The sequence below is a fragment of the Setaria italica genome, chromosome IX (genome assembly GCF_000263155.2).
Source record: "Setaria italica strain Yugu1 chromosome IX, Setaria_italica_v2.0, whole genome shotgun sequence".
Taxonomy (NCBI): Eukaryota; Viridiplantae; Streptophyta; class Magnoliopsida; order Poales; family Poaceae; genus Setaria; species Setaria italica.
Genome location: NC_028458.1, coordinates 32,139,827 through 32,152,462, shown reverse-complemented (window position 1 = coordinate 32,152,462; position 12,636 = coordinate 32,139,827). Strand labels below are relative to the sequence as shown.

Here is a 12,636-nt window from a genome sequence, read left to right as displayed (position 1 = left end):
TACCACCTGACGGGTAAGCCTTGTTGAGTATTAGTATACTTAGCCTTGCTTGTGGCTATGTTTTTCAGGTTTTGTTGTTGACTTGGTTGCCAGTGTAACTCGGTCGTCCCAACTCCCTCCGAGTTGAGCTGTTGAGTGGGACCCATCCTCGGTCGGTGAGGATCACGGTAATTGAGATCATGGCAGGCTTCACCATGGTATTGCTGTATCGACACTAGACTTCCGCTTTATTTTCCCGCTGCTTGAACTCTGAAAACTTTACTTAAATGCATTTTGAACTCCTGTGATGTAATAATTGAAGTTGGGACCTGTATTAATCTATCTAGATTGTTGTAATCTCTGGACTCACCTTCATGTGAGTATGCTTTGTTTCGATCCGAGACAAGTGGTTTAGCGGGTGAAACCCGACAGACTACCATTTTAACTTGATTAAAGTGTATGCTCACATTTAAGGCGAAGTTGATTACACTTTAGCCGGGTTATTTTGGGTGGTTCTACCACATCATGTTGGGACAGTAGACGAATCTGCCTTGTGGAGTAGATGTGATTACCAGTCCCTGCTATGGACCTGATAATGGATTCTCCTCGTCCGGATCTGAGTAGTAGTCGGAGTCCTCAATCGAATCCGAGATGAATTGTGATTTGGACAGGGTGTGTTCGAATGCGATCTGGACGTCACGCTCGCTTCGAACACGATGGTTTTGCACATCTGCTGGTTTTGCAAAATAGCCACTTGTTTGACTTTGCTACTGAATCACCCTTCCAAAGGAAATATTTAATTGTTGTAAGTAGCTTGTTATCTCTTGTTGCAAAATTTCACCTTTGTGCAACTTGAAAGAAAAAAACAAAAAAGAAAGAAAGAAAGAAAGAAAATAAAGAAAGAAAAGAAGGACAGAAAGAAAAGAAGAAAAGAAAGAGAAAGAAGAATAGAAGGGTTTTTCTTTTGTTGTTATTCCTCTCCCTGTGATCCTTCTTTGCTGTAGCTCAGTGGCTTTGTTTGTGTCCAGGCACGCATCTCTAGCACGTACTAGCCTAGGACAGCACAATAACGTCGTTGAGCGTTTGTTCAATTTGCTAGCAACTAACATGGTTCTAGTACTTCCTTGATCTGGATGCCACGCCCACTTCGAACACGATGGTGGGTTTGATGATGACTTGAGCCATCGAGTTCGCCAATGGATCTTTGGCGAGAGCCTCTACCTGGTGCGTCAGTTATCGGTGTTTAGACCCGGCAACCTACTGAGGGGGTACCTGAGGTAGTGTTTTATGCGTGGGGCTCGCTGAGATCAGGAACTCGATGGTGAACTTGAACACACGATTTAGATAGGTTCGAGTCACTTATGTCATGTAATACCCTACGTCCTGTGTGTTGGTTGGATTGTATTGATTGAACTTGTTTGGAGGGGGTCCCTACCTTGCCTTATACTGCCGGGGGCAGGGTTACAGGTCGGTTGCTTTATAAGAGTACTAGTCAGATTCGACTAGAGAGTCCTACTCTAATTGCTACGAGTAGTTTCCTAATTCTCGACTAGTTCTTGTCCTCCATGTAGATCACGCCGTCCTGCATCATAGTCTCCATGTCTGACACGTCTTGATGTACATCCCCGTATTGTAGGATTGTCCAAACCTTCTGGTGGGTCCATAGATGTATGGCCGACAATCGTGACTTCAGGGTATCCTTTGTATAGGCTGATGTCTCCAGGAAGAGACCAATTGTGTTACCAAACACATTATTCTTTAGGTGTATACCATCGATGGCATGGCGAACCTCAAGGTCTAGCCAATATGGCAAGTACTTGTAGAAGATCGATGGCTTCTTGAATGGCACGCCATCGATAGGCGGCTTATCTCTATTTCTCTTCTTCCCGTCTTTTGTCATCTTCCCATAAGGAACATGGATGGTCCTAACCATGTTGAAAACATAGTGCCCATCTCATTTTTTTGAGCAGATTCTAGATCGGGCTTGCTGCCAAAAAAATTATAGAACTTCTTGCTTCGGTACCTGTGTCCTTCCACCAAGAAATGTCTGTACCCAAGGTAAACTACCCTTTCTAGAACATTCTAAGAAAAACCATACGGTGTCACAAATGCTCACTATGCATCCTGTCTTACCTTTCACCTTTCCTGACAAGATAAATAATGCTTGGTAATGATTGATGGTGATGAAGATCATTGCTCTTACATTAAATTCCCATCATGTAAAACCATCAATGATGTCGATACCATTCTTTCATAAAGTTTCCATCTCTTGCATCAAAGACTCAAGAAAAACATCTATATCGATGCCAGGATGCTTTGGTCCTTGTATAAGAATGGATAGCAAAAGATATTTTCTCTTTTGGTACAACCATGTTGGCAGGTTGTACATCATCAAGATCACTGGCCATGTGCTATGAGTGCTGCTCCTTTCATCGAACAAATTCATTCCATCCATACTTAGCGCAATTCTAATATTTCTTTGATCTTTTCCAAATTGTGGATACCGCTCATCAAACTTCTTCCACTGGCGAGCATTGGATGGATTTCCGCCACCCTTTCTGCGCTTATCTGAATCCCGCCATCGCATCAGTTCAACATCCTTTGGGTTTGAGAAGAAACGCCTAAGGCGATCGGCAACAGGGAGGTACCACACGACCAAGGCAGGAATTCTACTCTGCTTCTTAGAAATGCCTAAAGTAATGTCTTCTGGCTCAGCAGTGGCAACACTATTCCTTAAAAAAGGTTCTTATCAAACCCACAATAAAATTGGATCCCCACCTCTATCGTAGTGCTCCCCAATATGCTACTATCATTGGTCCACCAGAAAAACTCAAAAGAGAAAGAATGGTAAGATCTTTGGCACAAGAAGAAGGGGCGACCCATATCATCTTGACTTGGTTCTGCTTGCCCTCCTCTTTTTTTAAGAATACCGAGTTGGGTTCTTCTCCTACCAGTATCGAATAGAACATGCTGAACCAACCCCAACATGGCAGTATTAAAAAAAACTTATATAAACAAAGCCCTGGGCGACACACGTGCTACAATGGGCCTTTCCCTTTAAGGAATGAAATTGGTTAGCATAAAATAATATCTAATAAATAGAAAATCAAATAGTAGATAATTCGTCATGAAAGAAACAGAATACATTCGTTGAAGAATCAAGATTCGTAATCATTCCATTTGCCTCTGCCATTCTATGAGTCGCTTCCTTTTTGCGTATGGCACCCCCACTCCCTTTGGCAGTATCTACTAATTCAGAACTTCAGATGGTTCTATTTCTCAACCTTTCTGACTTGCTCCTACGGAACCAAGGTCGAAAGGATTGAAAAAGTCAGTCATTCACAACCACTGATGAAGGATTCCTCGAAAAGTTAAGGATTAGTAGTTCTTTTTCGAAATCCATTTCGAAAAAGCACCCTTCCTCTTCCTTTTATTCCCATTGGTTGGACCTTGCCTGTTGTCATCACAATAACTGAAATTATTTTTGTACCGACTTGCAGAACATACAGGACATTTGTCCAAGCCTTTGAAAGTATCCCCGTGGTACAAGATATAATGATTTGGACATGTATGAATTCTTTCCACACCCATCATGAACGGACTAACAAGCTTCTTCGGGCACTCTATTTGGCTTTGGAAGCAACCAAGCCAAGATACACTGTAGATTATTGAAACTACCGTCGGACCAGCCGTGCTTAGCCTTTAAAATCAACAGCTCAAGTATGAAACGAAGCACGGTGCAGTGTTTTGGACATTCCTATGAACGCTCGTACACATTCTCCTTCGCTGATTTCTTCACCATCTTGAAATTTGCTAACCCCTTTGCACTACCAACTAATAGTTCCGCTTTGGTGTGACGCAACAATTGGCTCGGGAAATCACTATCATCAAGTTCGTCATCGCCACTACTATCATAACCGCCATTGTCATCACCATCACCACCACCATCGCCACCCTCGTCAACACCATCATCACCATTGAAGCCACCACCATCGGAGCCACAACCACCATCATCATCGGAGCCGACACCCTCATCAAAAGAATTGTAAGTATCAAACATTCTATCAAACTCGACATCTTCCATAATTTCGTCGAGCGGATCCTGATTGGTGCTTTCTCACCTTGATATGTCCAGATCATGTAGTCTTTAATGAAACCTCAAACCATCACATGCAATCTTATTGTAGTTGTCTCGCTGAATACTCTCATGTTCTTGCAGGTTTTGCATGGACAAGCCACCGTCTTTGTCTTGTCAACCATTGCATTATTCTCCGCAGCTTTAATAAATTTGTTTAAGTTCTCCATGGAAATAGGCATCCGTTCTTCATGCTTGGTATATCCATATCCTATCCATCTCTCTAAATAGCAAAACAAGATAAGAAAAGACAATAAGCTTCAAAAGGATAAGGAATTAGCATCAACTTACCTCCTATAAGCTCCAACTCCAAGGAAACCAAGTTGAAAACCTTCCCCACCTTTTTTCACTTTTTTCGATTTTCGGGCAGCACATCCCTCGAGCAATGAATATGCTGTTAGGAGGAGGAAGAAGCCCCAACTGACTGTTTTGTCACCCATTTCCAGAGGCGGGTCTTCCCCGTAGCCGGGGTGGCCCGCTCCTGCAAACGGTTCTGGAAGGATCATAGACAGGTGACACCATCACCCGTTCCCGGAAATGATCTTTCTACGGGCGGGTTACCCTTGCAAATGGTTCTCCAGAGGTGGGCCTGATGGTACAATAACTACCCTATTTTGTAGGTGCGATGCCTTAAAATAAACAGGACGCCCTGCAAATCGTTTGTGTAGTAGTATTAGGAGGCAGAGCACGGACGAGGGACACTCCAAGGCGCATGCTCTCAGGAAACGAACCTGAGCAACTAGATGGTGCTCAACGCCCATGAATTGAAGGTCACACCTATGGCGTGTGCATGAACACCAGCTTATGCAAAACACGCAGCTCAAAAACAGCTCACAAGAATCGCATTGCAGCGGTTCCCCCGAATCCCGATCGACCAACCATGAGAGCGAACCCTCCCAGCAGCAGATGCTATAAGTACCAACTGCCATCCAGGTCTCAAACACACATCATTACAGGGCAACAACAAAAACACAATCAACCGGTAAAGTCCCAGTCCACCCAAGAGCACGCCAAAAGATGACCCAGCTAAAGACTGCTGCCCTCCTGGCTGCGACACTCCTCGTCCTCCTCGCCGCTGCAGCAGCAGTTTCAGGCCAACCATCTCCTCATTTTGACGTCCCAAACTGCCAGAATGACATCGACGCGCTGTGGCGCACCTGCAAGCAGTACGTCAAGAAGGAGGGGCCCAAGCAGAAGCCGTCTTCGGACTGCTGCAAAACCGTGCAGGCTGCAGATGCCCATTCGTCCTGCATCTGCGATTACCTGGGCTCCCCAGACGCCAGGGAGAATTTAAGCCTGGAGAAAGTCTTCTATGTCACCAAGCAGTGCGGCGTCACCATCCCTGCAGGCTGCGGTGAGTAGCTTGGCTATGTGACTGACTGGGACACGTAGGAACCGACGCTGACATCCTTGCCAGCATACAGTAACTTGTCCTACATTATATAAGTTGGATTATGAGGCATGGTACTATAGTAAAAATATCATTTTGAGACCACATATAATTTGAAATAAGCTAACCAAAACTAGCTTATTTTAGATTATTTGTGGTCCCCTAATGACTCCATGATGATCTTTTACCCTGCTACCCTGTGATCATAATCCAATTTATATAATCTAGGAGGGAAACAAACAGACCCTTAGACAGGGGCCGCATGTCAGTGTCAGTTAGCTGTTCTTCCCTGTGGCAATGATCATGGTCAGATAATAATTTCAGATCAACCAGACAAGTAGAGGAAACATACTTGGATAGTGAAACTTGGCACTATGATAGCAAAAGAAAACTTCTACTTGACAACTGATATCAAGATCAGGGATTGCCCAATTGAATACAAATAAATTGTTAGGTTTTCCAAAGCTTCAGGAAATTTCAGGACATATACATTGATCATTGCAAATCTTGTTTTGTAATTATTGATTCGGTTGGACTAATTATGTATTCTTTTCATTATAGGATCAAAGAGGTTCTGAGACAAGGAACTGGCTGAACCTGAATGAAGGAGATTGGCTAACACACACAAGGCAGCTAGAAAATGCTCAAAGTAATAAATAAAGTTGGTCAACTGTTAGTTTGATGATGTTGGAGAACAAGAACTGTACTGATGTTCACACATATATAAACTCTAATTAATTACATGATTATATGTGTACGAAAGCTCATGAGAGAGTCGAACCGTCTTATTTTATTCGATTTTCCATTCAATGAAAGACAATGCAAACATGAAGCAGTACAGATATTCAAAGGAAAATTCGAAAATGACTGCTGTAGTTTATCTGTCACCGTAATAATTTCTCATAATGGGTTGAACGTTAGGATTCCACATCAACGTTTGGGCTCTAGCATGTGTAATTACTAGGTTACCACTTAACTGCCGATTTGCCCTTTTCTGAATAATAGATAATAACTTCTAAATAGAACTGCTACTATAGCAACATCTGTTCATATATGCTGCTCTAAACTAATAATTTTCCAGTTAATTTAACTGCAAGTCACTCACAAACATAACTAGCACGCCCAGTTAGAAGGGAAAATGAAATAGAACCAAAGCAAAATCTAAACAAAGTAAATTCACGGAAAATAATTTAAACTTGGTAAAGAAAGATGTGAACAGAGAAAAAAGACATGGCCAGTATGTTCCGTTTCAAGAATCGGATGTTCTAGGGATTGAAAACAAATGTTTCAGCCACAGAAGTCAACTGTTCAAATTAATGAAACCAAATGCCATGAGAGCAGAGAGCCGAGCGCGGACCAGCGAGGTGGCACTGTGGCAGCCATGGATGGATTGGAGCAATAGCAGCTGGAGAGGTAGGAAGCAGAGTAAGAACGAGGGACACTCGGAAGGCGGCAGTGCATATGCGTCAGGAAACCGACCTGAGCAACTAGATGGTGCTCAAAGCCCATGAATAGAGGGGGTCACACCTATGGCGTGCGCATGAACACCAGCTTAAGCAAAACACGCAGCTCGAAAACAGCTCACAAGAATCGCATTGCAGCGGTTCACAGGAGCCCCCAAATCCCATGGACCAAACCAACCATGAGAGCAAACCGTCCCAGAAGCAGATGCTATAAGTACCAACTGCCATCCAGGTCTCAAACACACAGCATTACAGTACAAGAACAAAAACACAATCAACCGGTAAAGTCCCAGTCCACCAAAAAGCACACCAAGATGACCCAGCTAAAAACTGCTGGCCTCCTGGCTGCGACACTCCTCATCCTCCTCGCCGCTGCAGCAGCAGTCTCAGGCCCACCATCTCCTCAGTTCAAAGTCCCAAACGGCCAGAATGAAATCGACGCGCTGTAGCGCACCTGCAAGCAGTATGTCCAGAAGGAGGGGCCCAAGCAGAAGCAATCTTCGGACTGCTGCAAAACCGTGCAGGCTGCTGATGCCCATGCGTCCTGCATCTGCGATTACTGGGCTCCCCAGACGCCAGGAAGAATTTAAGGCTGGAGAAGGTCGTCTAGTCACTAATGCCCGTCAGTCCCGTTTGGTTTTTTCACATCGAATATTTAGATACTAATTAGGAGTATTAAACATAAACTAATTACAAAACTAATTGCACAGATGGAGGCTAATTTGCGAAATGAATCTATTAAGCTTAATTAGTCCATGATTTGATAATGTGATGCTATAGTAAACATGTGCTAATGATGGATTAATTACGCTTAATAGATTCGTCTCGCGAATTAGCCTCCATTTGTGTTGCACAGATGGAGGCTAATTTGCGAGATGAATCTATTAAGCCTAATTAGTCTATGATTTGACAATGTGATGCTATAGTAAACATATGCTAATGATGAATTAATTAGGCTTAATAGATTCGTCTCGCGAATTAGCCTTCATTTGTGTAATTAGATTTTATAATTAGCTCATATTTAATCCTCTTAATTAACCTTCGAATATTCGATGTTACATGAACTTCAAAGCAGTGTGGTGTCACCATCCCTGCAGGCTGCGGTGAGTAGCTTGGCTTTGTGACATGGACCCGTAGGAACCGACACACAGGGGCCGCATGTCAGTGTCAGTTAGCTTTTCTTCCATGCGGCAATGACCGTGATCAGATAATAATCTCAGATCAATCAGACAAGTAGAGGGTACATACTAGTATAGTGAAACTTGACACTATGATTGCAAAAGAAAAGTGGTACTGAACAACTGACATCAAGATCAGGGAAATTTTAATACGAACAACTGATATCCAGACAGGACTGCCCAATTTGGGATATATGCATAGATTAATCATTACAGATCTTGTTTTGTGATAATTGCTTCAATTGGACTACTTATGTTTTCCTTTTAATATAGGATCAAAGCAGGTCTGAGATAAGGAACTGGTTAAACATGGATGAGGTTAACTGACACACACAAGGCAGCTAGAAATACTCAAAGTACTTATTAATAAATAAAGCTGGTCAACTGTTAGTTTGATGATGCTGGAGTACAAGAAGTGTACTCATGTTCATACACATATAAACTATAATTAAATTACATAATATATATCTGTGTACCAAAGCCGAAACAGTAGCTGGCTCATCAGAGCACCAACCCGTCTTATTTTATTCCTACTGTCAAATTTTCCATTCAATGAAGACAAATACACAAAGCAGTATAGATATGCAAAGGAAAATTCTAAAATGACTGCTCTAATATACTCACAATCAGGCCTTCTGTAATAATTTCTCATACGGGGTTAAACACTAGGATTCCGCAGCAACGTGTGGGCTCTAGTATGTATAATTGTATTGAACACATGTTGCAAATGCAGCGAGCACACTTACCACTTAACTGCCGATTTGCCTTTTCTGAATCACAGATAGCGTTATAACTAGAATTGCTACTAGCAACATCTGTTCATAACTTCAGAAAAGGTTGCAAACAAACATGCACAACCACGATGGGAACATGTTTGGAAAAGCTAACATTTTTTTGTTAAAATAGAGAAATGCACAAGTGGAAGATCACTTATATACATCCTGATTTGTCCAATCTGAACTAGTAAATTATACCCCGAACTAACAATCACATTTACAGATTCAGCAAAACAAATGCAAAACCCGGTGAACATGTCTATATTTGGCAAACAGGGTTTGCATAGGTCAGCTTGATTCTTACTATGAATAAATTTCTATGAATTATGCTGCCCTAAACTAATAATTTCCCAGCTAATTTAATTGTAAGTCACTCACAAACATAACAAACATGCCTATTCAGAAGGAAAAAAATAGAACCAAAGCAAAATTCTGAACAAAGTAAATCCATGGACAATATGTTGTGTTCAATGTCTCTTGAATTTATAATTCAAAAACCCCCAACCAATTTCGGAGACAAATTGATGGCATTGTATGTACAGAATAAAATGTAATATACCTCACAAGAGCAATTGCGGACAATGGAAATAATTCTACTCTAGTTACACATTGCAGCAAATAACTACTAACCCATGTCCAGTTATCCGATTTCCAATATCACCTGGAGGCCCTAGACTGGAACAGCTCCAGCCTCGCATTGGCATCTGGCAGTAGCGCCTCGACACGTGTGTCCTGCACCATGTGAGCCTGCTTTGATGCCCAGAGCAGCACAGCCAGCACACTGGCCTGCGCAAGCTCCTCACTCTCAGGCACATACAGTGCAATGTAACAGAGTAGTATCAGTGCCTCAATTTGAATTTCGTCACCGAGGTAGACAAGCTGGACAAGGTGGCGTGCACCACCATCATCAACAATGGCCTTGCAGTGGTTCAGATGCAGGTGGTTCTCAGAGCATGCAAACTTAGTGAGTGCGACCACTGCCTCCTTGGTGACTGGTGGCTCACGCTCATCAAGAAGCTGCACAAGAGGGGCGATGACCCTGGTCTCACTTGCTGTGAAGGTGCGTGCAAGGCAGCCAAGGGCGGTGATACATGGGAGGAGCAACACATCATATTCACCCTTGCGGACCACACGGAGTAGCTGATCAACCACAGCCTTAGCTGCTGGGGAGCTGGGTTTGAAAGCCGACTGCCGCAGAACAAGGCTATGCTCAGCAACACGAGCAATTTCCATGATTGCCATTGCTGAGAAGAATTGTACATCGGTGCCCATATCTCCATCACCTTTCTCAAGAAGAACAGCAAAGCACAACAGCGCACGTGACTCTGTAATACTCTTGCAGACCCCCAAATGGTTATGAGCAAGCTTCCACAAAGCTTTCGCCGCCATGGCCTTCAAATGTGCCTTGATCTCAGGATCCTCCACCTCACGAGCACCACGGCCACTGGAGCCACTAGTTCCAAGCTGAGGCCTGAACGGTGGAACTAATGAGCCGTTCGTGTTTGTTTTCGCAGACATAGCAGAGTGTACCACCGACTGCATATGGGGGTTCCTTTTCGTGTCTTGCTCACCTCCTGGTGAGCTGTTGGACATCAACGGTGGCTCATCAGTGAGACTTGCAGCATCACGATCACCGGTGTGGCGCATGCTGTGCGTCTTGGCAAGCACCACAGAGTGAAGCGACTTCATGGGCTGCTGCGGCGCAGCCGTGCTTTTCTTGGAACTGTTGGAGCCAACAGAGTACCTGCTGTGCTCCTGGATGGTCCCGGAGGCAAGGTGCCCAACCAGGTAGCGAACAGTGTTGTTCTGAGCAAAGAGGTCCTGGCACGTGGAGCTCCGGTCGGCGAGGTTAGCGATGGCCTCCGCTACCGCAGCCTGCACGCGCATGGGCGGGTCCTTGAGCGCAGCGGCGAAGGAGGAGCACACCCCGGCCTGCACGAGCTTGTCCACACTCTCGGCATCGCATCCCAGCAGCCCCAGCGCGCGCGCTGCGGCCTCCTGGCCTTCGTCGGTGCCGTCCTTGAGCAGCTTGAGCAGCGGCGGCACGCCGTCCTCCTCGATGATGAGCTTGGCGAAGTGCTGGCTGTCGCGGGCGAGAGACGCGAGGTTGGCGGCTGAGTCGGCGCGGGCAGCGGGGGAGCCCGTGTGCAGGCGCGCGACGTGGTCCCAGATGAAGAAGAGGATGGGCTCGTTCTGCGCGATGTTGGGGAGGCCGAGGAGCGAGTCGTCGTCGCCGTCCCCCGCGGCGCCGGGCGAGGAGATGCGGAGCAGCCACGCGACGTCCTCGAGCGCCGTGTCGAGCGCCGCAACGGCCCGCGGGAACCCGGCGGCAGGGCTGAGCGTGAAGAGGCTGCGGAGCCGCGGGTGACCTCGCGCGCACCGGGCCGCGAGGGCGGAGGCCCTGGACAGCGCGGTGGTGGCCCCCGCCATTATCCGGGCCGCGGGGCGGTCGTACAGGTCCGGCGCCCGCGCCGCCTGCCGCAGCTGAGCCAGCAGCTTGTCCGCGCGCGCCTTGAGTTCGGCGCACTCGGCGCGGAAGCTCCGGGCGGCGGCGCACTGCTTGGCGACCTCGTCGGCCAGCTGGATCGGCCGGGCCAGCATCGTCTTCACCCCCTCCCCCATCTCCGCTCCCCAATCAAAGAGCTGATTTTTCTGGCCAGGAAACGGCGCCTCGGCCTGGGAGAATGGGTATTGGGGGTGGGATTGGCCGCAATCGCGCTCCGGTGGTGCGATCTGTGGGGGAGCAGGGCGAATTGGGGTTGATTCCTCGTGGGGTTTTGGGACCGGTTGGTGCGCTGTGTTCTTGGTGGTGGGTTTGGATGGGGAAGAGGAAGGAGTGGGCTTGGGGGGTGGGGAGGGGGTGGGGGAGGGAGGAGATGCTGCGGTTGCGGTTGGAGGAGTGCTGGACTGGGCAGCGGCCGGGTCGTCCGTGCGGTCAGCGGGTGGGCCCGGGAGAGGGGAAGGTGGGGCCAGCGGGCCGCGTCGTGGCCTGGTCGTGGACTCGCGCGCTGTTCTGCGTGGCTTCTCCGGAGATTCCGAGAAGGGCGCGGCACGGCAGCGCCAGCGGCGTGCGAGCCGTGGCATGTCGCGTACGACCCGTGTGGGTGATACGCGCATCGGACCGTCCGTTCGCCGCATCGTTGGGCATGGAGCCCTGTATGCTTTGCACCTAACTACGAATTTAGACAAGAGGAAGTAGACTGTATAGTAGGAAGCAGACTGCCTATTGTGCAGTGGCGGACCCATGTAACAATCAGAGGAGGGTTGAGTTCTTCTCTCTTCCCCCACCTCTTCTCTCCCTCCTCATTCTTTCCTTTCTCCTCCCTTAGCTGGCTGCAGCCCCTTCAGGCCTCCTTGGATCCGCCACTAGTGCATCATGCATGTAAAAAAAAATGTACTCTTACATGCTATAGATAACTTGAAGAAATTAGCTAAGGCGATTAGATTTATTTCATCAAATAGGAAGCTCTTGATGAAAGCTTAGGTTAAAATTTATTGGGTCATACTGATTCTCATATGATACTGAAAAATTTACATGCATTTAGAGGTTGGTTGGATCTCTTGCCGCAACTTGCCTTGCCTCGCCTACTCGCCTCTCCTTGCTCGGGAAAGCAAGGCAAGCTCAAGGGGGCGCTTTGCTACCCTTGCCACTACTCTGCGTTGTTTCGAACCGCCGGTTGATTTGGCATACGACGGGGCTCGATTTGGATGCAAC

At 46.5% G+C, this 12,636-nt stretch overlaps 2 protein-coding genes across 2 annotated transcripts; one reads left to right on the top strand and one right to left on the bottom strand.

Annotated features, from left to right (window-relative positions):
• Positions 1-5,062: 5,062 nt before the first annotated feature.
• On the top strand, positions 5,063-6,253 carry LOC101768660. The gene is made up of 2 exons (XM_004983331.3): positions 5,063-5,468; positions 6,066-6,253. Exons 1-2 carry the CDS (start codon positions 5,132-5,134, stop codon positions 6,080-6,082), a joined length of 354 nt encoding a protein of 117 aa, XP_004983388.1. The 5' UTR covers positions 5,063-5,131; the 3' UTR covers positions 6,083-6,253.
• A 3,104-nt stretch (positions 6,254-9,357) lies between these two features.
• On the bottom strand, positions 9,358-11,773 carry LOC101768255. Its single transcript, XM_004983330.3, has one exon. The coding sequence runs from the start codon at positions 11,541-11,543 to the stop codon at positions 9,579-9,581; it is 1,965 nt and encodes a 654-aa protein (XP_004983387.1). The 5' UTR covers positions 11,544-11,773; the 3' UTR covers positions 9,358-9,578.
• Between the last annotated feature and the right edge of the window lie 863 nt (positions 11,774-12,636).